The sequence below is a fragment of the Montipora foliosa genome, chromosome 6, assembly GCF_036669935.1.
Source record: "Montipora foliosa isolate CH-2021 chromosome 6, ASM3666993v2, whole genome shotgun sequence".
Taxonomy (NCBI): Eukaryota; Metazoa; Cnidaria; class Anthozoa; order Scleractinia; family Acroporidae; genus Montipora; species Montipora foliosa.
Window position 1 is genome coordinate 8,207,597 of NC_090874.1, and position 27,990 is coordinate 8,235,586.

General features: G+C 39.2%; 1 protein-coding gene across 8 annotated transcripts; it reads right to left on the minus strand.

Moving 5' to 3' along the window:
* LOC138006586 (LIM domain-binding protein 2-like) lies at positions 1–25,995 on the minus strand. 8 transcript variants are annotated; one of them, XM_068853011.1, is made up of 13 exons: positions 25,775–25,940; positions 25,065–25,234; positions 24,705–24,780; positions 19,748–19,850; positions 18,958–19,136; positions 15,026–15,229; positions 13,533–13,602; positions 7,980–8,033; positions 5,979–6,029; positions 5,354–5,413; positions 3,504–3,714; positions 2,631–2,676; positions 1–1,130 (listed from the first exon to the last, which is right to left on the minus strand). In XM_068853011.1, the coding sequence occupies exons 2-13, from the start codon at positions 25,103–25,105 to the stop codon at positions 1,110–1,112; spliced, it is 1,116 nt and encodes a 371-aa protein (XP_068709112.1). In that variant the 5' UTR covers positions 25,106–25,234; positions 25,775–25,940; the 3' UTR covers positions 1–1,109. The 8 variants fall into 8 exon arrangements, with proteins under 8 accessions (XP_068709112.1, XP_068709111.1, XP_068709114.1 ...); XM_068853010.1 differs by having other exon boundaries at positions 3,504–3,717; XM_068853013.1 differs by lacking the exon at positions 5,354–5,413 and having other exon boundaries at positions 25,775–25,995.
* Positions 25,996–27,990: the final 1,995 nt, after the last annotated feature.

Genomic DNA, 27,990 nt, shown 5'->3' on the forward strand with positions numbered 1-27,990 from the left:
TTAATGTTGCCACCACTTCGGCAGAAAGTGTTTTTATTGTACGCGCTTTGTCAAAATAAAACAAAATAAACAGTAACAGTTAAAATAATGGAGAAATAATGTCAGCAGTGATGGCAAGTCTTTTTACAAAAAGGGAACTTGCCAACAGAACTTGTCTTGAGTTAAAGAGGGCAGCATCAACAAGACATGGTCTGAGATGACCCTCATCTCTCTTGGGTCTCTGAGCCACTTGCAAAACAAAGAGCTTCCTAGCAGCTTTGGTCAAGCTATTTTTTTTGTCTATCTTTAACATTGTGGGAACAAGATTTTTCCTATTGCATGGAAAAAATGCAAAAAGGTTAATGTTTGTATTTTTTGACTACCCTGGTCCCAGACGTTTTTCTTGAGCCTTGAAGAGGTGAAGTCGAGACGCGAAGCAGCGAGAAGAGAAATTCGTCTGGTTACCTTGGACTTGAATCTCACTTTCATGCAGACGCCAGCTATCAAACACGTCAAATTGATAACTGAAAAAAGGGACCAATGGCAACTTAGCAATCACACATTCCCTCGGTATTACCAGTCAAACGAACCAATCATATTGATTTGCGAGTTTGTAAAAAATACCCATCAATTCGAGCCTGACGGTCAGATCCTGACCCTGGCGTCTGCATGAAAGTGAGACTCAAATCCAAGGTAACCAGAGGTTGTTCTCTTCTCACTGCTTCGGGACTCATCTTCACCGCTTCGCAGCTCTCTCGTGGCTCAAGAAAAACCTCTGCGACCACGGCATTTTTTGAGTGAATAAAAAGTGAATACAATAGGATTCCCAACCAGTCAAAATATATCGTAAGAAACAGCATAAATAACTTTACATATCCCTGGCTCATAAAATCTCTACAATATAACCCTGTTGCACAGAGCATGTTTTGTGGGCAAGAAGGCCAGTATGCCTTCCATATATCCATCCTGAAAGATCCTCAGGCTTTTGAAAGGCAACACGTTGCCAAGAAGTGTTTCAGTCTCCTGGATTGTCATCTTGGTTTGGTTTTCTGTCAGTACTCCACAGGCTCGGGCTTCCACTCATCGGACTGTTGCCAAAGTCTCCATCATCTCCAACACCATTGCTTGCATCATATTGAGTGTTCTCCAATCTGGACCAAAAAAAAAAAACCAAGACATTCAATAATGACAAAACTTGCAACTAAAACCCTAAGAAAATGCAACTGAAAGATGCACTTTGCAGACAAACTGAAGTCTCTGGTAAAAGTATATAATGAAGTAAATGCTGTGGGGGAAACTTTCATCCGTGTGTAAGTTTACCCTGGTTCAATCCCTCTTGTGCATTTGTAACACAATTGCAAGAAAAGGGTGCACCCATCAACGTTATGTACATATACATTTACATGTTCCACCACTTGGCGAAGTCTCCTTTGACTTGAGCCTTCTTTTGCTTTTGTGGCCTCATATACCATAAGCCTTTCCAAGACATCACCACCAAGCCAGCCACATTTTGAGTAGTTTTGTTTTGGACGATTCAACTACAAAAGATGTGAGAGATGGAGAGCGAGGAGTTGCTTGCCTGTCGTCCCATTTCGCGATGCCTAAATTGAGATATTCCTATGCTGGCAATAACAGGAATAACTTTGGGCCAAAAATGAATGTACTGAGAAATATCAGTGCATGTTTTTGTGTGGTTTCCTCTCAGGAATCCAATCTCAGTACCACAGTCAAATTTCTGGTCATACCACTGCCTGGCCTGACAATGATAAATATTATTAATTTTTGTACTAATTAGTAGTAGAAAGTGGCTGGTTACTGCTTGTCTTTGGCCAGCAACACTGGTGCACCATTGGTAAGCAGAATTTATTTTCTTTCTTATTCACCTTCTACATTTCAAAAACAGCCAGCTGTTCTGACAACCTTGAATAGATTGTGTGCATCACAGGGACCATGAGGATAAACCCTTTTAAATAAAACAAATTGCATCTGTCCAAATAAACCAATTTAGAGCCTAGTCCTACACATCAATGTATTCACTTTTCAATGACTTTGAAAGTGTGGCCACCAATGTAATGGTGGCATTTAACCAAGGCCAAAGGATTTTTAAAAATGCCAAAGGCATTGAATGTCTTCCAGTGTAAATAAAGCCACAGAAGAGATGCTCTTCTGTAATGAAGGACCATGATAATAACGTGTTGTTGCAAGCGAGCAAATCATTTAGAAATTACCTGAACACAAAGAATGGCACACCATTAAACAAACATTGAAATTACTTGATTACTTTGCATAAAACAATGTTAACCATTAAGTATGTTATTTGATTTAAGGACAACTTGAGTCTGAAAGGTTAATGCAAGCATACTGCGCTTTCTTCGGTCAATATTACCCCATCTATTTTGCTCTGACAAAATAAACCCTGACAAAATTCATGGCCAGCTGTCAAAAAGAAAACTTCATGCTGGAAATGCCTGACCTTGCACTGCTCCAAGTGTCCTTTGTTAAAAATTATTAAATTTCTCATTACCACAATAATAATTATTTTTAAGCTCTTTTAATATCGTCCAAACCTTACAACATACAAGCATAATGAGTGGAATTGATCCACTGATTTCTTTGTCAGAGGTCAATAGATGAGTGAACATTTCACTTACCGAAGAAAAGTCAGCTAAATCACTTTTGCCATCTTCGTAACCCAATCTGTGTTTTCAATATTAGTGAATTAAAGTACTTAGTAATTGGTTGATTTATAATTCAACTCTAGTAAAACCCACGCACTTAATACTAATCGCCCATTGTTCCATAAACTACCGGTATTGTTTACAAAATGTGTATGCTTTTCAAGAAAATTAATTAGGGTTTTCTTTGGTTTATCAATTATTACATGAAAGCTCGAGTCACTGGAGGTGATTCTTAGTCGCTACCCTTGTGCTTAGCAATCTCCCAGAGAAGGGGGGCCCCCATAACTTCAAATAATGCATGCTGAGGAGTTAGATTTATTTTTTTAGATCATTTTCAGTACCATGCTGCAATGTTGTAACGAGTTCAGTGAACACAGTTTGGGAAGTGGAAGTTACAAGGGTCAAATTAATTTTGAATGCTGATGACCAATTCAAAATGATTTTAAAAGTTATCACATTTCTGGTTGCTTCTGTTTGGAGTGACAATATTTAATTTGCAGCCCAGAATAATAATAATTATTCTCTAAGAGATGGTATGCTCAAATTGAAAACAAGCAGAATCACTGGTTACTCTGACATCTTGTAGTTTATAGATCAGGTTTAAGGCAAGCAAGAAAAACCTTTTTTTTTTTTAAATGCTAAAAACTTGTAAAAAAGTGATCAGTGTTTATTAACTTGTTTTTCCTTTTTAACTTATTACTCTGTCACATTGCAAATAAATGAAACAAGCAATGAAACAAGCAAGGCTATCGATAGCCAAAAGTGAGTAATCCATTCTTGTACAAATAGGTTGATACTTTTTTCCAAAAAAGAATTCATAAAATAATTAAAGCCATTTTAACACACCTTGTAATAAGCCTTTCATCTTCATCTCCGAATTCTCCACCCATGAGAGATGGCTCTCCAACCACCATGACATCTTGAGTTGCTATTGCGAAACCTGGTGTGCTTGGGGACTTCTTCTTACTCGATGTACTATTCATTCCAGTGTTAGGAGTTGATGAATTCGCAGTTGCTGGCTTGCGTTTCCGCCTCGTCCTTGTTGGACGCGTAGTATCTGCTGGAAGAAATACAGCAAACTGTTGTACCCGTACAGATACTTCTTCTGCTAAACTAGCATGTTGCATTACGACCTCACCCAAGACAAAAATGCACCTAACAAGTGCCTGGTAACTTTGAAATGGTTATGACCACAAGTGAGTTCAATGGTTATTTCAACAGAGGAGAATTTAACAACACAGCACAGGTCATAGAGTTAAAATAAGCATAGGGAAAAACGTTTTCTTATCTCCTTCTTTTAAGTGCTATCACCTTGGGTGGATCCAGGATTTTGTTTAAGAGGGAGAGCAGGGAGAGGCTAAAGAACTGTACACTAAAGGCTTGGGTAGTCTGCAGACATGACCCCTGTCAGAATTTGAGATTTCTCCATTTTATAATATTCTTGCACACATCCCCATGGTGAGCTACAATAGGTGAAGCTAGGTCAGACAAGGACTACAATTAGTAAGCAAATTTGCTTGTCCACAAGTTTCCTTTCAGTCTAAGGAGTTAAACAAAACCACCCCTAGATCTGCCCCAGTGTCACTTTTGGCATTTAGCAGCTTGTCAGTCTACAGACTTCTCGACTTGGACACTGAAAAAGGAAAATGGGCAGAAGACCACAATAGTCTTTGGTAACCTTTCATATTAAAGCAAAAAAATTGTAAATGTGTCACAAAGGATTGGCCATGGACCACAAGCTGATTTGTTTTTAGATATCCAAACTGAAAAAACTCTATAATATAACGACCTCAGGATGGAGTTTTACCACAAGATGTGCAAAGAACAAAACTAGAGACAATACTGGCCTTTCATTGGGCTTCCTAGTGGTAAATAAATTTTTCTTTAAATTGCAACAGTTTACTATGAATAATTTAATAATAATATTCACCCCCTGCACTTTAAAACAAAAAAATCAGAATTCTATAAATGCACAAGGAAATAGAAGCAACCTTGTGTATCAATAATGATTGTCTTACATTTTGTTCAAATCTGCTCATTTTACCTAAACTTTTTTCTCCCCTATAAACTAGCCATCTTTGAACCCTTTCATGCCCAATAGTGACACTTAAAGATTTTACTCTAATGCCAGACAATTTTACTCGTCAATGGGAAGCCCCTCAGAAGTGAAAGGGTTACAACATGAAGCTGAACAATATTCAGCTGGTTTAGACAATAAACTCATCTTTACTTGAATAACTACTTTGGGTCACAGAAAATGCATTGCATCTTCAAACAGGAAACAATTCAAGGCGTGAAACTTTGCAAATTTAGTTTTGTTTTCTCTGGTCTTGAAAACATGTTTAAAGATAAGTTTTTCAGAATAAAACAGATCTTAGCTTCACAAAGAGCCTATCGGCCCAAACCATTATCTGGGCTTTACTAACAGAAACAGGTCCCATTCTACCACAGGAAGCCCAACTGACACAGAAAGACTATGGCAAGACTTTTTCCCCCAAACAAAAGTAATCTAGTAATGGAAAGGAAAGGAACTTTATTTATTTACAGGAAAAGAACTATATCTAGTGTCTAGTATTCTCGTGCTGGAGCACTAATTGGGGGACACTGTAAATTGAAACCAACAAATTGACGCAAATCAAATCAAATCCAAGGACATCTTGTGGCAAAGCTCTATCATGAGTTGAACTGAGGCTGACCTTTTTTTGAAGCAGGCTGCCCAGTCAGTGTTCTGTCAAGAAGTTTAGGAAAAGGGGATCCTTTTGAGGAGAAACAAGTATATATGAGATGTTCCAGGATTTGATGAAGGAAGTAAAAGGAAAATGGTTTAAACCCAGAAATGACAGACCTTGATGGAATTTGATCATCAGGCCGAGTGTAAACCAGAGAAGAACTGGTTTATGACTGGTGTTTTGACAACCTCAGCTGAAGTCAATTTCAGAGTCTAGAGTCAAACCTTGACTCCGAAGACAAGTTTTGCTTCCAATGCTGAAAAGTCAGTCACAAACAGTCGTCCTCAGGGCTACACCGACCTGAAGGATCCAGTTCCATAAAGAAACAACATTGTTTTCTATGTCAAGTTATATGTTACAAAAAAAAAAAAAGCGCCCACTGCATTAAATAAAATGTCATGTTAATTATTACACTTTCATGCCACTGAACACTGATAATTACAAAAATATTTAGGCTTGCAATGTTTAATGATCAGTCTCCTTATAACAATTCAATTCCAAAATCTATCCTTTCTTAACAACGATTATTATACTGTAGATATTTGAAAACCAAAGATAGGGGGAATATGTATAGTGATCAGTTAAGGCCTACCTGGAGTCGTTGGAGTATTCGGCTGCCACATCATGTCACCTTGGTTATATTCTACAACACATGAATGTTAAACTTTCAAAGGTTCTTCAAAACAAGCCACAGCTTCATTGCATAATGCAACGAACTATCTTGGTAGATCACACATCCCAATTACAAAATACATCCTGTTGACTTCCAACAAGGCAGAAGTACTGCAATTTTCGTAATTCTGCAGAATCTCATCTTCAAGCGCCAAACTGCGTTTTAGGCTTCCTTCAATCAAAATTCCCACGCCAAGAGTTGACCCAAAACCAGACAGCCAAATCAATAATAATCATATTTGATGTGTGACATAACCTACCGATCAGCATCTTTGGTTCACACCATACATTAGTACATTCGAACTCAACACCGATGGAAAGCAATACAATCTGTATGAAACTTTTTACCAAAGATTTTCGAAAAACACCTCATAATGGTATTCGAGCTGCGAACTAAACAAAAACAACCCAATTCAATTTTGCGGAGGCAGAGTCAATTTTGCTGGATATGTTGGAAATTTGATTGATTCAAGCCAAAGAGCACAAGGTGACATTCCTCAGAATTATGAACACATTCTGCGGATGTTAAGTACAAACCAAATTTCTCAATGAACTACGATGGCTAGTTTGCAGCAATCTTTGTAAATCGCGATCTTGCAAAGTTGTCTTGCACTTGACTAGAGCGGTAAGATATTCAGCACACTAATCTGTGAAACATTTGCTATTGCTGCTGTTTTGAAGTCCTGGTTTGCGTGATGTTGACCTTAAGTGGTGCTGTGACCTTTCATCACCTCCCTATTGATGTTTGATTTGTCTCGCAAGGAACTGAAGTTTCGTTCAGTTTCATGACGTATTATGATTTTTTTCGGGATTTTTTGGGGGTTTAATTAAAGAGTTCAATGATTTAAACTGAATCATTTAATTTGGTTATTTTCATACAGAAAGTAAAATTACCGTAAAGACTCGCAGATAAGCAGCACTCGCAGATAAGCCGCACCCCGAGTTTAGCAACTCAAATTTTGGAAAAAAAGTTTTTCATGAAAAGAAATCCAAAGTCGAGACCATGAAGTGTTCTGTCTTCATCCAAGGCAAACTCGCCATCAATGGATCGAAACATACTTTAAAGTCTTACCCGTAATTTTAGCTCTTTAGTAGAATAAACATCATGTCCACCACTTATGACATATGATTGATATTATTCTGGTATTTGTTGACATGTATTTCTCCATTCAAGGCAGTTTTTCCATAGAATTTTAGGCGTAAATTTGTTGTTTTCTTGCATGAACTGTGCGAAGCTGTGTAACCAGGCATAATATCGGACGATGGAAGACTGGACACCGAAATTCACAGCATCTTTCCCAAATGGTCTCGCAGATAAGCCGCACCTACGATTTTGATCGCAAATTTTTGGAAAAAAGGTGCGGCTTATCTGCGAGTCTTTACGGTAAGTCGGCTTGCCACATCACATTTTCACATCTTCGTGTTGAAACAGCGCAACGTGTATTTTCGTTCCTGTATATCTAAAATGCATTTATTTTTGAACAAAAGACCACTCCAAATGTTGACAAAATCATTGTCCCGGGGCTTTGGGTTCATGTACATCTAGTTAAAAGCTGCAAGACAGTCTCAGACTGGCAATCCCGTGTTTACAATTGCTTGCTGGTGCGTTAAATTATGGATTTTCAATACGCTTGTCATTGAAGTGTTTTTGGTCACTTCAAAAAAATCTTGTAACTTTAGTTTACAAGACACTGCTATGCGACATGCAAAAATCTGAAAACATTCACCTTTTTGTGTTTAATAGGCCAAAAGCCAAACTTTGCATAGTCAGACGACGAGACTGTGTTTTATTTTGTGACATTACTTTTCAAATGCATCATTGAACCTTTTGAGAGGCAAATGCTTCGGAAAGTTAATGTGGCAAACACATTGATCATGAACGAGTTTGGTGGTTCGCTTTCTGAGCGGTACTGTATCTTACCTGGGGGAGCATACATTCTTTGCCACCTCTGAAACAGGGTTGACTTCAAACATTCTGTTCATATGGGAAAATATACTGTTAACTAAATCAATTATGGCGCAAGAATGAATTACAACACAGACTTTTGGAAAAAATCACCCAGTTAAGGTAGCTTGCAACAAAAACACTTTGAAATTGGGTGACAAGGCAGTCTAGGAAAAGATGCAATTAATGCTTTGGTGCGCAATAAAAGACAATACACACAACTTGGGCGTAAACGAGGGGCAGGGAATGTACTGGCAAGGCTCGGATAATACCCACCGCCTGTATTGCAAGGCGGGCATAGTTGCTGGCATAATGTCCTGGGGCCAAGTTAACCCAGTCCAGCAGAGTAACAATATGCCCCCTCCCTAACGGGGCTTCAGCACAGGGCTGAAGGGGTGCCGCAGGCAGCAATTCCCCGCCCATATTTTATTAAGGAGAACTATTGAATAGGTTACAGAAGCTCATAAGGAAAAAATAAAATAAAATACAAGAGAACCAGAAAGCAAACAGGGCGGGAGGGAGGGATTAAATTGCTCAACGGAAAAAACAGAACTAGTTGAGCTTTGGAAATGTCGAACTGAGAAGGCTCACATGGCGGGATGAATGAAATAGCCAAATAAGGTAGTCACATGATGGGAAGTCACGCTCTCCTCCCAGGCGCTGCCCAGTATTTGCTTACCAGCATTAACATCTATTTTATTCTAAAATATCATTTAATGCTTTGGTGCGCAATAACAGACAATACACACAACTTGGGCATAAACGAGGGGCAGGGAATGTACTGGCAAGGCTCGGATAATACCCACCGCCGGTATGGACCACCGGATGAGGGGCCTCGGCAACTAGCCGAGGGGGTGCCTCATGCCTGTATTGCAAGGCGGGCATAGTTGCTGGCATAATGTCCTGGGGCCAAGTTAACCCAGTCCAGCAGAGTAACAATATGCCCCCTCCCTAACGGGGCTTCAGCACAGGGCTGAAGGGGTGCCGCAGGCAGCAATTCCCTGCCCAAAACGCCGAGATAAACGAGGAGTGCCCTGTGCGAAGCCCATTTAGTGGTTTTGCTCCCAATTTGACAGGGAGAGAAAATGACCCCATCTCCACGGAGTTGCAATAGCCAAAAGCAAACATTGCCTGCCCCAAAGGTGAAAGTAGAGAACCGACGAGTGGAGATAGGGGTCGAAAATACGACATGAGCATATTAAAAAATATATATATTAAAAAAAATAATAATAATAAACCAAAGCCAATGGGCATCGCATAGAGACTGGAGGGGATAGGACCCTCACACAAAACAATTAACTGGAGGGGATAGGACCCTCGCACTAAACATTTGACTGGAGGGGATGGGACCCTCGCACTAAACATTTGACTGGAGGAGATAGGACCCTCGCAAAAAACATTAGACTGGAGGGGGTAGGACCCTCACACAAAACATTCAGCTGGAGGGGATAGGACCCTCGCACAACACATTTGGCTGGAGGGGATAGGACCCTCGTGCAAAACATTTCCGTCAAAATAGTCATTTCCAATAGTACTACATGAACTCGAGAGGGCAGAAAGCCTAAGGAAAGAGAATGTCACAGAAAGCCCTCAAGTGCCGAATGGGCCTTTTTCCTTTTTTGTTTTAAAGGAGAAACATGGCATTAAGCTTAGGATAGTGCTTTCACCCATGTGATGGCTGGCATGTGGCTGAAAAGGGGATGAAAGGCAATCGTATCGAGGAGAAATGAGAGTGGGGGGGGGGGGGGGAGCAAACGCACACAGCAGGCTTCCAGGGGGATGCCAACATGATTGCTGTACCCATAGGTGAAAACACTATAGGTTCAGGACAATACAGGAAAATATGAATTAAGTTATCCAAGGAACTGTCATAGATCATTACTGATTGTTAGAAAAATCCAAGTTTCAATGAGATACTCAGGTGCTTTCAAGGATTCCAGGGGGTTGTTAGCAGGAGGAGCAAGAGGCCAATGACTGAGGAACCTGACATATTGTTTCCCTTGGAGTCCTGATGTAAGCTTGGTATGTGTTATGATTCCAGCGACCCAGAATTTGAAGAGCCAGTTGAAAATGCCAGTGATTCTGCCGGTTGTAGCAGCACCAATACTAAAGCTGTGAGAGGCAGAGGAGGAGCTGTCATTGTCACAGAGGTTTAAGAGAGACCGTAAGTTGTTGGTGTGTGAAGTCTGGGTGAGATATGGTCCACAGGAGAAGCTGAAGAGTAGCTGGCCAGGGTCTTGAGTTGCAGTTTTGAGCATATAATCTTGCAGGGCAGACGATGCATAAAGGTCTGAGTTTGACCTTGCAAAACTGAGCCTGGCTGTCTCCCAGAAAGGGTCAGTTTTGGACTTTTAAATTGCAGTGTCAAATGAAGTAGGGTGAAGGATGTTGGGATGGAAAGAAATGTTTGTTCTAGCAAGGTGGGACTGAGGGTCGAAATTGCCATTGCAGGTAAATTCGCTGCTTCTTAAGAAGCCAAAAAATGAAAGGGTAAATGCAGCCCATAACATAAAGGAGTCAACATTTGGTAGACTTAAAAGGTTGTAACTTAGTATACTTAGATGCTATGGAGAACTGATGAGGTGATCAGGTGGCAAGCCTTCTTGCATTCCCATGGGAGAGCTTGATCCCCCTCAAACTTTTGTGAAGGACTGGCATAGCCAGAATGTCCAGGAGACAGCCAGACTCAATGTGAAGGTTGTCAAGTGCTGCCAGATAAACATAATAGTGCCGTAGGAGCCTGTATTGCACAGATGAGTAACAAAAGGGATCAGGGTGAACTTGTGAGCAGGTCGAACAGGGAGGGGGGGGGAGGGGGGATATGGAAAGCTGATTAAAAATGAAGGGGCACTCCGTAGGCCAACGGGACGGGCTGTGTAGAGGTAGTAGTGGTTTTTCCGGGCCATTCCCTGGAGCTCCCTCAGGGGTGAACGGGGATTATTCTGGAGGCAGGTTACGGGGTCTTAAATTGCGCCTTCCTGGTTGCTAATGCGACTAAAAAATTGAGTACTGGCGACCAGAATTTCACAACTGGTCACCATTGTTAAGGTCAGATCTGTTTGCCAAGAGGTGTCTTACTTTTTATCCTGAGACTGTTTTGAAATAGAAATGAAGGAGTTTTTCCGTTAACAACCTCCATAACCTCACAAGCCATTGTTTCTCATAAAATATGTATTGCAGGGGGAAAAACGACTCAGTAAAGAGATTCAAGGACTGGTGTGAGGAATGTACCACTATGGCGGATTGTGTTCGACAGAGTGTGACTAGTGTTTCCGTAGCTGAAATTTTCGACAAACTAGGGGGCAGATAGATTTCATTATTAAATGTACATTCAAGGTCGGATACCTTTTCTCTCCAAAATGTGCGCTTTTGAAAGTGAAAAGATAATGCTTGACACATACACAAGACCATGCGGTCGTTGCTTTCTGGTATCCATAAAACAGGTCAAAATGTACAAGTTAATTTGGACCCTGGGTTAGATGTCTGTTTTAGAGGGGGAGGTTTGTGGCTGTTTTCCTACGAAAGTCAACATCATAGGAAGGCCATGCCAAGCCCGCAACTTCCTTTGGGTAATCGAATGGTCGCTTGATAGGGGAACATCTCTACCGCCCTTTGGGGAAAAGAAGTGAGAAGTGCAGAACCAGGGGTGGATCCAGAGTAGTTCAAGTGACTTGCAGAAATCACTCAAATTTCTTCCAAACCTTATTTTTCAGCCCTTTATTGCAGTTCACGAAGTCAACTATCCTTCTTGTTTTAATTTTTTTGAGAAATATGACAAGAAAATCGCTCCCAATTGATCGACAGATAAACAGCTTACTTCAACAACAAATCAAAACAAATCGCGAAATTCTGAAATCCCTGTTCAAGACAATAATTTTTTGCGAAAGAAACAACATAGCCCTCAGAGGTCCACGAGATGATGATCCACAAAATGCCAGTCTTTCTGGAAACTTTCAGGCACTATTAGAATTTCGAATTGACAGCGGCGATCAACACTGCAACGTCACTTGAAAACTGCACCCAGAAATGCGACATATTTCTTAACCCTGTCAAAACAAGATGATTACAACTGTGGGTGCTATCATAGTGAATAATTTGTCGCAGGAAATCAGGGGGAGCAATTATTTTTCTATTATGTCTGACGAAGCAGCTGACGTATCAAACAAAGAAAATCTTTCAGTGGTAATCAGATTTCTTGATTCAACCAAAACAGTCAGAGAAGGGTTTGTGGGATTCTACCTTTGTGAGGATGGAACGACAGGAGTAGCTTTCAAAGATTTAATATAGCTGATTTAGGATTATCTATGGATGACTGTCGAGGCCAATGTTATGATGGTGCGGAAAAATGGCATTCGGAGAGCATCAAATTTCAAATTTTCTTGGGGGAGCATGCCCCCAAAACCCCCCTAGTTTAGTTGGTGCAAATCACTCATGAAAAATCCTGGATCCACCCCTGAGAAAACCATACAGAAAATGCCGACAAGAATCGAGCTGGGCTTATTTTTTCCGAGAGGAGGGGGGAACTCTTTGTGGTTTACCGATAAAGGAAATGGAAAGCCCGGGAAGGTCGTTATCTGAAAGGCGCGAGTTTTCTGGCAGCACCGCGACAAACTCAACATACTCACCCTATAATGTTGCGCGTTTAACTTTGGTTGGAACATGTGCTGATAACGGCGACTGTCCTTGAAAAATGGGGAAGGAATGTTGTTGCTGGTACTGGGATGGTTGAGAAGGCTGGCGATGAAGTCGAAGTCGTCGGTGAGTAGCAAATGGCGGGAGTTTGTCGAGGTTGCACAGATTGAGGCGGAGGCTATTGAGGTTGGAGCAGGAACTGATTTGGCGGTAGATTCCTCGATTTTCGTCCACTATGATGGAAATAAGAGTGGCTAACGTGGTTGGGGACGTGTCTGTGTGTGAAGCTCTTCTTGCTTGGACGCCATCTTGGAATAAAATTTGACCGTTTTGACCGCTGTTTCAAGCAGCGCATCGTCAGGGATGGTGACAATTGGTGGGTCTATATAGGATGAAACTTCCTCAGCAGAGGCACTTGAAGTAAAGGGGCTTCACGGTGGAGCGTGAACGTTTCTCTGCGGGTCAGATGGACGCTTGGTGTACGCGAGCTACAAGATGGTGCGGAAGGAACAACGGTGTGAAGCCGTTCAATAAATTGTTCCCGAGTTCCAGTAATAAATAAAAGGTTTTAGATAGCAAGGGGCGTAAAAAAACCGCGTTTGTGAGGTCAGCAAATTCCCCAGCAAAGATTAAATTGCTCAACGGAAAAAACAGAACTAGTTGAGCTTTGGAAATGTCAAACTGAGAAGGCTCACATGGCGGGATGAATGAAATAGCCAAATAAGGTAGTCACATGATGGGAAGTCACGCTCTCCTCCCAGGCGCTGCCCAGTATTTGCTTACCAGCATTAACATCTATTTTATTCTAAAATATCATAATAAAACTGACAGAAATGTATGATTCGAGCAAGAACAGAACATGAGATCTATGGGATGGGATTACATTATGATTATTACCTCTTGGGTTCAAGTTATAAGTCTTGTGACGTGACATGAGTTCCTGCATGGGTTCAAGAATTACACAAAGCTGAAAAATAAAGAAGAATGAGTAGTTAATATTTTGAACAAAATGTCTTTAACTTAGTTTGAAGAAGAAACCATGCCAAGTGGCAACAATTTTGCTTGATCATAGGAGAAAGGAGGAAAGATCAAGAAATTAAAAAAATCAATGGTTAAGTACATGTATAAATGGCCGAGTTAACACGTGTCCTTCCCCAGAACGTAAGCAGGGCTGTCAACTCTCTCAGATAATCCGGGAAACTCCAGATTTTGGACCGAATCTCCCGATCTTAAGATTATCAGCTGAAATCTCCCAATTAATCACATTCATCAATCTCATTTCTAGTGACAATCGACATTCACTGAATGAATGAATTTTTTCTCCTGATGACTAACATATCTGGAGAAGTCAAAACTTTGCAACTAGTTTTCACCTTTGCTCTTTCAAAATAAAAGGGTTAGCAGTTGCCACTCTGCCACCACTTTTGCTAAAATAAATAAAGAATTGAAAAAATATTTTGTTTCTTGCCATGAATTTTCTTTCAATCTGAAGATATGGGGCACAGTTGTTGCATAATAATTATTTAGCTGCAATGTTACGTGCACAACACCATACTCTCGATTTTTCGCTATTTTCTGCAGTTTTTTTACAGACAGATTTATGTATGTGTGTATATATATATATATATATTTTTTTTTTTTTTAACCATTGGCAATACAATACTGAGTAACAACTTTGCTGGCGACTTTAGGACTAGGATTTGTGAAATTGTGACTAAATTTTTGTATCTTGCAGCAAAATTGTGATTGAATTATCTTTTTTTATTTCGAGCCCTGAACAAATACTGCTCATCACAGCAATAATTATTAAGTTAACCCTTTCCAAGGCTGCTGCCTAAGAAAATTTTAAAGGGGCCCTCAGAGCTAAACGCTGAGAACTTAGGAGCCCAACATATAAAGTGAAAGGTGTTGCTGTGAAAAATTAAGGAGCCCAGAGCTATTCTTTGGGAGCCCCAGGCTACCGGGCTCCTGTTAGGCAACAGCCTTGCCTTTCAGCCCCGAGATTTGTAACTTAAAGATATTCCTCTGTCTGATGGCAGATGATTTTACTCGTCAGTGGGGGAATGAATGGGTTAACAAAGCAATCTGGTTGTATGAGTAAACCTAGGCGACAGACCAGCATGCCACTTCTTTCGCTCAAAGAAACAATGGAGCTAACAACAACTATAAGAAAATTAATGTGCTGTAAACAGTATTGCTTTTTAAAGAAAAGGAATGCCAAGGAAGCAAAATTAATCAATCTGTTGGTGGTGAAAATGGCAAAGGAAGCTTCTTGTTTGTACACATGAGTGACGGAAAATTGTGCAACCATCTTAAAAGTTCTTATTTGGATTGGAAATCTTGTTTAAATTTTCAAAATTTTCTTCAAAAACCCAACATTTTTTCCTTACCCTTAAATAATTGAGAGTGGCATTGGTCATTCCTTGTCTGGTTATGTTTTTGGATAAGGGTTCCAAAAAGGTTGGATCCTGTGCTCCAACAATCACATTTCGCGGAATCATTTCTGTGTAATGCCGTATGGCAAAGTGCCAGTTTCGTATCCTCATTAGATCATCCAGAGTGAATTCTAATAAAAGTCGACCTTCTGTGCAGACCTGTAAATATAGAACAATCAAAGGTAAACACAGGTTAACAACTGCATCGTTAAGTGGAGGTTGCATTCCCAAGTCATCCTGGAGCTTCCACTATTGGCAGCCAGCTCCAAGATGGAGACTGTACCCATGACAACCCCACATGATCCCCCACACATCAGAGAAGGTAAGCACCAATCACACTAATAAACAGTGGAATATAGATGTAGAGGGGGGAAGGGAGGGAAAAACCGCAAAAGAGTCCAAACAAAATGCTCCATCGCTCCTACCTGTAGTTGTTAATTCTGTGATAAATAATGCATTTAACCTCATCAAACCCACTGATACAACTTGTGAAGAAAAAATTAAAAGATGCTAATGAAATATTCTACCCCTGATCAGTATTCTTTGTAACTTTGCATGGTAAAAAGGATGTGTTTCATGATCTTGAAATGTACATGTACCCATCCCCTTTCAGAATGATGTAGTTATAATATTGAAATGAATCTGATCCATCTGACGTGTTGACAAATGGGATGGCCAATGCACTTGTTGACAGTCAACCAACTGCAAGTTGACTGTTGGCGACGCATCGGTCATAACCAATTTTTGACATTCCTATCACACGTCTGTCGCATGTTGATGATCACTTTTTCACCCTGTTAAATATTTGTTGAGCTTTGTCACGTGTTAGCTGACATGTTCTTAAATGTCAGCCAACATGCTGGTTCAGTGTGTCAACCAACGCATTGATTGACACGTCGGTCAATGCATCATTTGGATTGGATTACCGTATTTACCCGCGGATAGGCTGCACTTTTTTCCCGGAAAAATGGGACCAAAATTAGGGTTGCGGCCTATACGCGGGTACAAGTGTTTTGATACCTCATTAATGTGCAAGAGATCTCACGGTCATATACTAAATTGGCATTTTAATGTTCGCTTTCAATTGTTACTAACTTACAGCACATACAACTAAATACTAAACCATTTTTTTGTTAACAAAATATCCTTTAGCATGAAATTAGTAAGTTTTCACACCTATTGTTTTTGATCTTCCATTGAAATGATACCGCTTGTAAAAATCCGTTCTAAAAAAAAATCGATATCTCAGGACCTACTGACTCTCAGAAATCGCTTGAAATGGGAAAAAACTCTCTACCTCAAGGCAGTGCTTGCTAGGAATATTTTACTGATGCGCCGAATGTCCTGGTGTTTTAAAATTTTGTCCGTGGATGTTTGTTTACACTCGTGCCGACAATCACCTATTATTAATTAATTATGCGGCGGCGGCGGCGCCATGAAATAAACATTTCGGCATCAGTTTTTGTGTGTGAATTACTTTAAAGCCTGCTATTTCACATTTTTGTTCTTTTGTTTTGAGTTTATTATTCCAGTTTATTGAATAATATTTTATTTTCAACTGAACAAAGAAAGAAGCTTGCTGCTGTGAAATTAGCAAAGTAAGAAAGTAATATCACACGTGTGATAAACAATTTTGACTGCCAACGATATTTGTTGATATGTTTTCAATTTGCAATGGTTTTCATCAAGAGCATTTACGTTTATTAGGCAATTAAAGCAGGATAAAAAAGGCAGTATACAGTTTTTAGGAACAGTTTCATTAATGACTTTCATATTTTTTCCCTACTTACGGTTTTAAAACTATTTATCATACCAGAAGATTTAAAAATTATCACATTACTCACACCTTCCTATAACCCGCACCAAGAACTGTTTGCGAAAATATTAACACATTACCCGGGGGTAATCGCCCAGAAATTACGGTAGCTGTTGTTGATTTCAAACTTCGCTATATTTATCCCGGTACTCGACCTCACTATTTTTTTTCCCATGAAAACCATTGAAAGTTTGGGGTGCGGCCTATACACGGGTACGGCCTATACGGTAGTTACCATTACCCATTTATTCAGCAAAGCAGCAATGATAAGGTACACTGTAGCAATCTTGTAACTTCCAAAAAAACAAATCATGCACTATGATTTCATTTGTTATTTTTTTAATATCATCACGGTTCTGAATATGAAAGAAATACTTTTGAACTCTTGAAAGAACCACGTTGAGATTTTCAGATCATCACAGTTATGAATTCCACTTGAACAGCAAAGAAAAGGAGAGCGCAAGAAATTCAGGCTTGGATGGGATATGAAGCCCTGACTGCTGAGATACTGGTGCAGTGCTATACCAATTCAGCTATCGAGCCATTTGGGAGATGGTCATTTTGTGAGTTTGTAATAGCCCTGTAGAGGATCTGGATACCAAGAGAGCATAGTATATGAAAGACAAGTCTGCAAACTATAGACAGAAGAGGAACTGCAGAGATAAAGAAGTCCTCCACATAAAGCCCTTCAAATCCACATGCTGAATTATACATCACTTGATACTGTAGTGCTTGAAAAACCCTGCTCTCGCCATCTGGACAGTAGATTTTAATTAACGCTTGGGCGAGTGACTTTTTCTAAACACTTGCCCACCCAGAAAGCACCCACAGAATCAGAAATCAAAGTACTCAAGAGGTTCCAGGAGACACAAAATACGGAGTATTTTTCTGTTTTTTTCCGCTCAGGCAAGTACAAAATCCCCTTGTCCAACTGGCTCCTCAAGTTTGCTTGCCAAATGGACAAGGTGAATTTTTAACTTTTTCCTAAGCATGACTGATAGCTCAATTTCCCCAATAGGGAAGACTCACTTGGATTATCATAATTCTGCGGAATCTCACCTTCAAGCCCTAAGTGGCAAACTGCGATTTGGCTTCCATCAATCAAATTTCCAAACGTAGCCAGGAAGATCAACTCCGCCTCCGGAAAGTGAATTGGAGTTTTTGTTTAGTTCACAGCTCAAATACCATTATGATATTTTCTTAGAGGTTCTTCAGTAAAAAGATTCGTACAGTCAGATTCCGTTGCTTCCCATTGTCGTTGATTTTGAATGTACAAAAGTACCATGGGAACCAAAGATGCTGATTTGTAGTTTATGTCACGCATCAATAACTGATTTCAGCATCTATGGTTTCAGGTCAACTCTCAGGTCAACTCTCAGTTTGGCCATTGGCGCTTGAAGCTGAGATTCTGCAGAATTATGAAAATTGCAGGAAGACTACCAGGCAGTTACAAAAATTTGGTTTTGTCAACAGAGTTGATAATGTAAATTGGCCACCGTACAGAGATTCTAAAAGCTGACGAAGGGCTAATGCTTGAAACGTCAGCTTTTAGAATCTCTGTACAGTGGCTAATTTACATTATCAACTCCGTTGATAAAACCCAATTTTTGTATACTACTTCCTCACAAACGCAGCACCACAGTTTCTTTAGAAACTACCCCTTCATCTACCAGGCAATTAGTTCTGTATGTTTGTTTATACATTTATACTTGATAACAGTTTCCAAGAAAACTGTGTATTAACTAGCCAATAAATCAGTATTTAACAACAACAACAACAACAACACCAGCTTTACTTAATTTACAACATAATCTATTCCTACAAAAAAAAGGTAACATGCATTTACTCAGAATAACTAAAAAGCTAATTGAGCTGAGTAAAACTAAGAAATGCTTAATTATAGGACATAGGTTGGCACTAAAGAGATAGGTTGGCACTAAAGAAATAGAAAATAAAAGTTAATTACATGCATCTGCTAGTGAGCTGAAAAAGATGGTACTGTACAAGCCATAGTTAACATGATACCAATAAAATATTTTAAAATGAAATTTCTTTACAAAAAGAGACAAACCTTTGTGAAGACTGGTGTCTTGTGATGAGTTATCATTGTTGTATTTTCACAGTCCAGTGTGATTGTACTTGTATTGTTGTGAAACGATTCTTTTGGTTGCACAATGTGGTAGTAAAGTTCTTTTACTCCACCTTCAAATATGGTGCGGAAGTATCTTGGAATTAAATTCCTTCCAATTGCTGAAAGAGTGACAAGAAAAATGACAAGACATTAACGCAATAGAGTTCACAAGCAAATTAAGGGTCACCATTTCAGAACTAGGCATGCACTGCCCAAAACCAGGTCAGCATCTCTTTGGAAAATTCAAATCTGGACTTCTGAATCATAAAATGGATTTCACCAAAATCAAACATGGATGTTGAATATCTAAAGAATCCACAATCATTTTCTGAAAGTTGGCCACAGTTTGGATACTATGGGCTGGTTTACACTAAGGATGCAAGCACCAACAATTTAGCTATATAGACGAGTAAAATTACATGGCATTAGACAGAGCATAATCCATAGGGATCACTCTTAGGACAGAAAGGAACAAAGGCAATAGTTTTTGAGTGGACATAGATGTTGTTAACCACTGACAGACTAAATGACTTGTCAAAAACTGTTTCTTTCAGACATCCATTCAACTGGCTTTCCTTGAAACTGTGGACTAGAGTGTTTTTCACCAAACTTTGTTCACTAATGTACTTAGAAATTGCACAAAAGTAAATCATTTGAACCAGTGTTAAATGTCAAGGTTAGGACAATTTAATGATAAGGATACTTTCCATATGGGCCGTGAAATACATACAGTATCGTTTTGGCCCATCTTCCAAGCAAAAGCTTAATGTCAGGGTGGCATCATCGTCAAAAAACTCTGCTGCGAATGTATCCCACCATACATTGTCCGCATCCTGTAAAAAAAATATACTGGGATGTCCAAAAGCATTTGCGCGACACATAACTTAAAGGAGGAGTATGTGAATTCGCAGCAAGAAATGGGACGATGTTTATTAACAAAAGGGACGGTTCATAATCTACAAGGATAACCAGGTTGGGGGAAAAACCGAACAGGCTTTTAAAAAAAAAAATCTCTATCTGTGGTGATGGATTTTGTGTTTTTTCCCTGAACAAAGTGACCAGGCTTGAAAAGAATGTTGACTTAATTTAAAACTGTGCCAGAAATGCGAAGTGTTTGGTGAGAACAACATGTGGAACCTGTAGTTGTATTGAAATTCACCCACTAATTTGCAATACATTAATATAATATAAATATGGCTTTTTTTTTCATAATAGAATGAAAAATCACACTGCAAATGATCATCATGGTAATTAACAAGTCACAGAGCAACATTGACATTTGTGGAAATGGCACAAATATATATATTCTTTGTCAGCTGCTATTTTAATTAGAAGAAGGATTTTAAAAACTTTCAAAGTGGACTCTGCCACAGTATACACAACACGAGATGTGCTGAGGACCTCATGTTACAAAAAAAAACTATCACATGCTTATCTAGAGCACCCCATTTTCCTTCAAAACCCGGGAAACAAATGATGAGGCATTGCAAATTCATCATAGTAAATTCAACGAATATGATCGCCTTTGTTGCACTTCTTCGACGCCAATAGGACTTGATTTCAGGAGACATTTCACTATGAATAATTATTGAAGTAATTTTCTGTCACGCACCGTGGTGCAGAATGACTGCAAGCCAAGTGGTTTATTTCAAGTCACACAATAATTGGCTCAACAAAATTAATACCTTCTTATCTGCCTTGGAAAAAACTCTAATTAGAATGTGAACAAAAACAAATTTTCTTGCCAATATGACAAGCTGTGGTATTAACTCTGTTCGTTAAAACAATTAAGCTGTCCATGTAGTCTTTGATGTCTTAATTGCACCTTGTGTTAGAATATTCACTGATCGAACAATCAAGTTAATTCGACTTTCTATCATTCAGAAATTTATCTTCTCAGCAGAAGCAGAAACATATCCCTTGAAAGTTTTAACTACCGTATTTACCCGTGTATAATACGCACTTTTTTTCCGCTAAAACAGCTCCGAAAATTGAGATGCGTATTATACACAGAATCCATTGTTTTAGACACGCTTCCTTCATTAGCATAAAAACAAAGACGCATTGGTTTTTGATTGAAAAGTAAAAGGCTTGACCAAGATCCACTAATAAATTAACCTTTCTGTTTAAATGAACAACTGAACAAAATAGCCTTCACTTTTGAGCTATAAACTGAAACATCAAAATGGCCACGAAACTCCCCGGAGTTTTACAATGCCAGTCTGATAAATAACGCTCGTTAATTTCGTTAAAGATCATCCGATTTCACACTGTTATATTATAAAACTTTGCAAAGAATACAAATACCCACAACATGTTACTGGAAATATGGACAAAACGCCACTGATCTCAGATACGCCGCCGAACCGAATGATCAACATTACACTGCAGAGAAGAAAATTAATGTCACGCAACTGTTTTGTTGGCGCGTGCTGGTGATGGATCAAAATTAAGACCAATGGTGATTTTAGAGAGGAAAACGGTGCCTAAAGTTGAAACAAGCACAGGGTTATCAGCGACGCCCAAGAGAAAGGCTGACTGGATGCCGAAGGAATGAAGAGTTTGGCGTGCTCCACATGTTGGGACTGGGGAGACGAAGAAGCCTGCTTGTTTATGCTTTTGAAGCTCGTGGGACTGAAAGCATGAAAGCAGCATTTACAGAGAAAACACCAATTTAGCAGTAATTCTTGGCAGATTGACCTCAGTTCTGCCTGAAGAGATGATTTACTCGTATTTTGTCAAATATGGAGTAGTAAAAAAACCTTGATAACACACAAGACGATCTTGTAGACGGACAACAAGATGAACTTGTCGATGACGAATCTTGTGTGAGAGAAGTGCTGTTCGATTGTGACTACGAGTTAAAGTTTGTATAAAGGTTTCAGTTTTTAAACACTTTACATAGGCTTACTTACTTTACTGTTGTATGTAGCGGAACAAATTTTCTTATCCAGGAAATGGATTTTTTCACACTAATTTTGCATGAACAATTTCTCTGCTTTTTGCTCTAACTTTTTTTTTTCAAAATGCAGTCCAAAATTGGTGTGCGCATTATACACGCGCACCGTATTATACACGGGTAAATACGGTATTTCACACATTATAAATTTTGAGTAGTTAATCTATCTTGACAGTATATATATTCGGCAAAAAGACCTTTCTTCGTTAGAAAAAGGAGAGAAATATATAATGAAATAGTTTTACTGTGGCATCATCAAATTCTAAAATCAAAACCATGAAGTCTTCCGGATTTTTATCTTCACCAGGTTCATCCGTAACGTTTTTGGATTTGAAAATACAGCATTTTGAAATTCCGAATTGTTAGTTGCATGACACCAGATACTGAAACCTGTTTTCGTAGGAAAAAATGTCTCTTGAACATTATCATTCTTTGCAGTTTGAATGTTTCAAGTATATTAGGAGATGCGTTTATGTGCATGTGTGTTCAGGGCTTGAAATTAGCGAAAAAATACAGTCGCAACTTTGCGACAAGATTTTGCAAAATTTAGTCGCAAAATCGTCCCACTGCATTGTGTTGTCAGCGGTGTAGCAAAACAAAATATCAGCCCACAAACTTGTGTTGAAAAAAACCACTGAAAATGGCGAATCATATCAAAGGAATGGAGTTGTGCACGTAACATCGCAGCAAAATTACACTACAATAATGCTATCTTCAGATTGAAAGAAAACTCAAGGCGAAAAACAAAATAATTTTGCCATTTCTTCATTTAGTTTAGTAAAAAGAGCAGCAAAGTGGCAACTGCTAACCCTTTTGTTTTGAAAGTGTGAAGATGAAAACAAGTCGCAAATTTGCACTTCTCCAGATATTTTAGTCGCAGAGGGAACTGTATTAGTTGCAATTTCAAGCTCTGATACTGTCTCACGAGTGAAGAAACATGAAGTCCAGACGTTTTTGCTGTCTGGCCCCCATATTGGTGCCCCATTCAAAACTCTCTAAAGTTGCTTTGACAAGTAACTCAGTAACTGTGTACCGCACAGTCCTGAAAATTGGAGAGGTAGTTTATGAATTGTCTCCAACAACATACCAAGTTCTTGGCTTTTCTTAATGAACGGTTTCGTATTTATTTTCCCATTGCATGACAGTAAAATGATGTACTGATCAGAACAATGACTTGCAAAACTGTGTAGTTTTAACACCGCTACCTCAAATTGTAAATAAGAATTTCATGATTTTTACAAGTTTAATACCATAACTTCAAATTGAATGGGCTTGGGAAAACTTGACCAAAAGTACTGAACGGGCTAGGAAAAAAAATTGTGCCTTTTGGGCAGGCTTAAGAAAATAGATCGAGGAAGGCTATTCTTTTTTCTCCAACTCGGTTAAAGATCATCTTAATAAACAATGAACCGTCCCTAAACTCATCGTAAAAAAAAAGAACGTACGTAACTTACTTAGCTTGGGAACTTGCGAGCAATGGTAAAAGTCAGAGCTTTTTGGAAGCGATCATGTGTCCTCGTGCTAATTCCGAATGAAAATTTGTAACAATCTGTTCAAAATCAGCAGAGCTCATTCGTATTCTAGAATTGCTACACTCACTAAAGGCGAAGGCTATATGGCTTTGCCTCCATATATGGAGTCAGAAGCCACAAAAATGGACCAGAAGTAAAAAATTACAATTATTTGAAATATGAAAACATAGGGATGAAAGAGGCAACAAACAAACTCTACCACTGAAAGTATTCTGGGAATTCTTGTAAACATATTGTTTTTGTTCAACTAGAGACATGAAGAGAATTAAATGCCTTTCTGTGAAGTCCATACAATTAATGAAATAAAACTAAAATATATTGATGTATAAGAAGGTAATCTCATCAAGCCTAACACTTGGTCAGATTAGCTCATCCATTTTTGAGAACAAAACACCAACTCTTTAAACAGTCATAAAAAAATAAAATAAATTTCTATGCAACCCAACAGCTTTTCCAAAAGAAACTGTAAAGCAAAAAAGGACATCTTTCGTCTTCAATGGTCCAACCTAAGAATTACATGTAATGCCTTCAAGATGTAAAATGCAATGTTCCTGGCTAGTTCAAAACAGTTATCAAGGAACTGTAAGATAAACAGGAAAAGAACCCTCACATTTCGTTTCACATATCAGTTACATTTCTAGGTAATTATGTGACAGGAAAACAATATTCAAGCTTCTTTTGAACTTCATCCTCTACGTTTCCATTGATAATAATTGAATTTTTATTCTTTCTTGGTTTACGAGCTTCAATAGTGCATGCTTTTCAAATGCCAGACTTCACTGGGACAGCAAATGCAAGACCCTAAACCATGCTGATATCTTAAAACAATTTGCACAGAAAGTTAAACATTATTGTTACCTTGCTCACTGATAATTCTTATGTGTTATGCCCAGATGTGAAAGAAAGCGATTTGTCTGTTGTGATAAATGGATCTGAACACTGAATCAAAGAAATTTGGGACAACAATGGGCTTGGAAGCTTTGAAAAATTTTCATCCTCACAAGGAACAAGCTTTTAAAAAATTCAGCCTCACAAAGAACTGTTCAGGAGAGATGCTGTATTCTTGAATTTTGTTTGGAGTGTCGAAAGTATTTTTGCTTACTAAATTCGTCGTACTTCTTGGAATGTAACCAATATTAATCTTGCTTTTGTTTTTTTTTTTATATATCTTGGCCCTATCGTTAGTACATACAAACCTCGATACGATGCTGAAGTCGTCGGTTCAACTCGTAGATCCTAACATCGGGGTGTGTGTAATACGGTGTATGACGCCTAAAACCAACAAATATTGGTGAGAAAACGTTCTCTTGCATCGACATCGTTTCCACTGAACTATTAAAATCCATGAAAATCACAAAGTGAGTGATTTATAGGAATCTGTAAAACACAACTGGCTGTCGAAATCTACAGGATGGCGCGAGTCTGCATGCATCGATGGTAAATTCTGGAAAATGAGACGGAAGCTTGAAAAGCTAATTTTTTAAGACTGGGTTTACCCTAGCGGTACCAAAACTACAAAATTTTACAAGGCGTTCATATTTGGCAATTGTTATTACCCCGTTGAGTAGCTTGGGCTTGGAAGTGGGACACTCGGCATTCTCCAATTCCAAGAATCGGCCGTTTTCGAAGCGTTCGAAGCCTCAGCGAAGCTTCGATCTATGAACCAGTCGAGCGGCTTGTCTTCAGAATTGTAGTGTCCAGAAGGAAGAAGAGGTCTCGGTTAAAGCTGAATAAGATGCGAACAAAGAAGCAAGGGTCATTACAATAACAAAGGGCCAGTGGGCCTGATCGGATTGCACAAAAGTACGCTTCACTTCGTATGATCGGTTTTCTGTATCGTCTCGTTTACAACGTTCAACTTTTGAATAAACCAGCAAAGTCGCTGTTCTCTAAATGACATTCTATGGTTGATCCACTGTCAAGAACTAGGTATCTAACAAAACGAGGGCGATTCTCTGACCTAACTTTTCTCTTAGCGTCGCCTTTAATTATAGTTTCTGCTCCAAGTACAAACGTAACGCAATTGCGTTTAGGCTGATCGATCTCGGTCTTTCAATTTCCGGATGTATACCGCAGATAATTTAACAGGATATATAATCACCTAACACATGAAATAATTTGTAACTTTGGACGTCCACTAAATCCATAAGGCGGACTGGTTTGGTGAATGAGCGCTGCAAGTTGACAAATGTGTGATTTGAAAGCCATCACACTATCAACAAGTAGGCGATAGATTTCGAGCTTTGAAATGTCATTATAAGCTTACCCTCTTCAGGTTAAATTGGCCGCTGTCCTTGGCCCTCTACTAGAGACCTCTCATGACTTATAATCTCCAAGGAACCTCCATTTGTTTATAATGTAATTTCTCTGCCCCCATTTGAGCAGGACAAAACAAAATGTCTGCTCTTCGCGAGAATCGCTGCAGCGCGTTCAGAACAGCACCAATGTTTGCTGACCTGTGATTGGTTAGTTGCCAGCCAATGGCATGCGAATGAGGACCTTTGCCGCGAAACAAAGTCAAAACGACAGCAAAACTTGATAAACAGGTGTGCTTCAAGGCGACCAATGACTAAAATAGATGAGAATACTAAGACACCAGAAATATAGCTAGCCTATGAAAAATGATTTAATAGAACGGTAGCTAATCTTAATCTTTTCCATTTTTCACTGTTTCCATCCGGTTTATGTTTTTTCCGGCGGGGTCTAAACCCAGCTGTTCATTATCACCCATTGCACCCATTGTTTCCTTGAAGACCCGTTAAGTATAAAGCCAGCGAACGTATTTCCGCTCAAGGTGGCTTCGAGAGGTTGCATCATAGACACAAGGTATAAACCCTTCCAAACTCGATGTAAGCTTAACGAAAAAGTCATGTCACACAATCAATAACAAGGCTGGCATTGACCTCAAATGTGCGTTGTGGTTGTTGCGGTTTTTAATCTAAAATAAACATTTCGAAAACTGACGGAGCAGCCCCGAAACTTTAATGCGTGTCGGGTTTTATCTGTTTTGCAATTGCCTCATATCTTTTAAATAGGATCAAACGAACAAAAAGGAGAGGCGGCCCTTTGTGGCTGACAACTTTGTTAACTGAATTTTTATGAGTAACTCCAATAGCGCTATCTTTCCCCTTTAATTTAGCTGCTTCGTAGACAAACATAAGATTGTTTAAAAGATTAAATGATATACTAAATATACTATATTAAATGGATCATATATGAACTGCGGAGATGAAATCAAATGAAGCTATGATCATCGCAGTTATGAACGCAAATTTCCGGACTTCAACGGGGTTTGAACCCGTGACCTCGCGACACCGGTGCGACGCCCTAACCAACTGAGCTATGAAGCCACTGACGTTGGGAGCTTGCCATTTGTGGGTTCTAATGTTCCCGTGAGGAATGAATCAACGATTAAATGATATACGAAATAGATCATATATGAACTGCGGATCATATATAACTGCAGATCGCGGATCATATATAACCGCGAGGATCATAGCTTCATTTTATTTCATCTCCGCAGTTCATATATGATCCATTTCGTATATCACTTAATCGTTGATTCATTCCTCGCGGGAAAATTAGAACCCACAAATGACCAGCTCCCAACGTCAGTGGCTTCATAGCTCAGTTGGTTAGAGCGTCGCACCGGTATCGCGAGGTCACGGGTTCAAACCCCGTTGAAGTCCTGAATTTTTCAGGCTTCTCTACGCAATTGCAAAAATTGCGTTCATAACTGCAAGGATCATAGCTTCATTTGATAAGCTTGTTTGTTGGTAAGAGTACCGTAAGCTAGACATGGAGGGAGGCGTGTCTCAGGGGCTGTTTCATTCGGGCCATTTGGTGTATACTAGTCACTGATTCGTTCTCGTTGTGATTGAACGACCAGCAAACGGCGTATCGTAAGTTTGCTGCAAGCAAAAAGCCTAGCTTTCTTGGGTTGAATAATTCACAATTAACGCGGCAGCTGCTGAACCGTTTGAAATTGGACAATCCAAATTAAACAAAACTTACTTTGGCCTTCAACAGAGTGTCTTAACTTCTTCTCCTCGATCATCAGCAAGACATAGTCATCAAACAGGGGCACCCAACGATAAACTTCGGTAAAATATGTGTTCGGGAGAGTCAAACTCTTCTAAGAATTCGCTTCTACGTTACCAGCTAGACAGCTACAGATTTCTTTACTAAAACATTACCTAAAAGATTCGGAACCAAGGAAAAGTAGCCCTTACGTTTTCGAAAGGGATATTTTTGCATTTTTGGCACTCAAAATGGTCACCTGGCAGTTTCAGATGAGAAAATGGTCCGGTAGGAAGTTCTAAGAAGGTAACGTTTAGCTAGCAATTACTGAAATGAAAATATCATTCCCTAAAATTTTCGGACACTTGAATTTTCAGCTAAGATATCCGAACAGATCAAATTATTCTAGGTGATAAAAAACATCTCTTTAGACAGTCTTTATACATACAAGGAGCCTAGAAA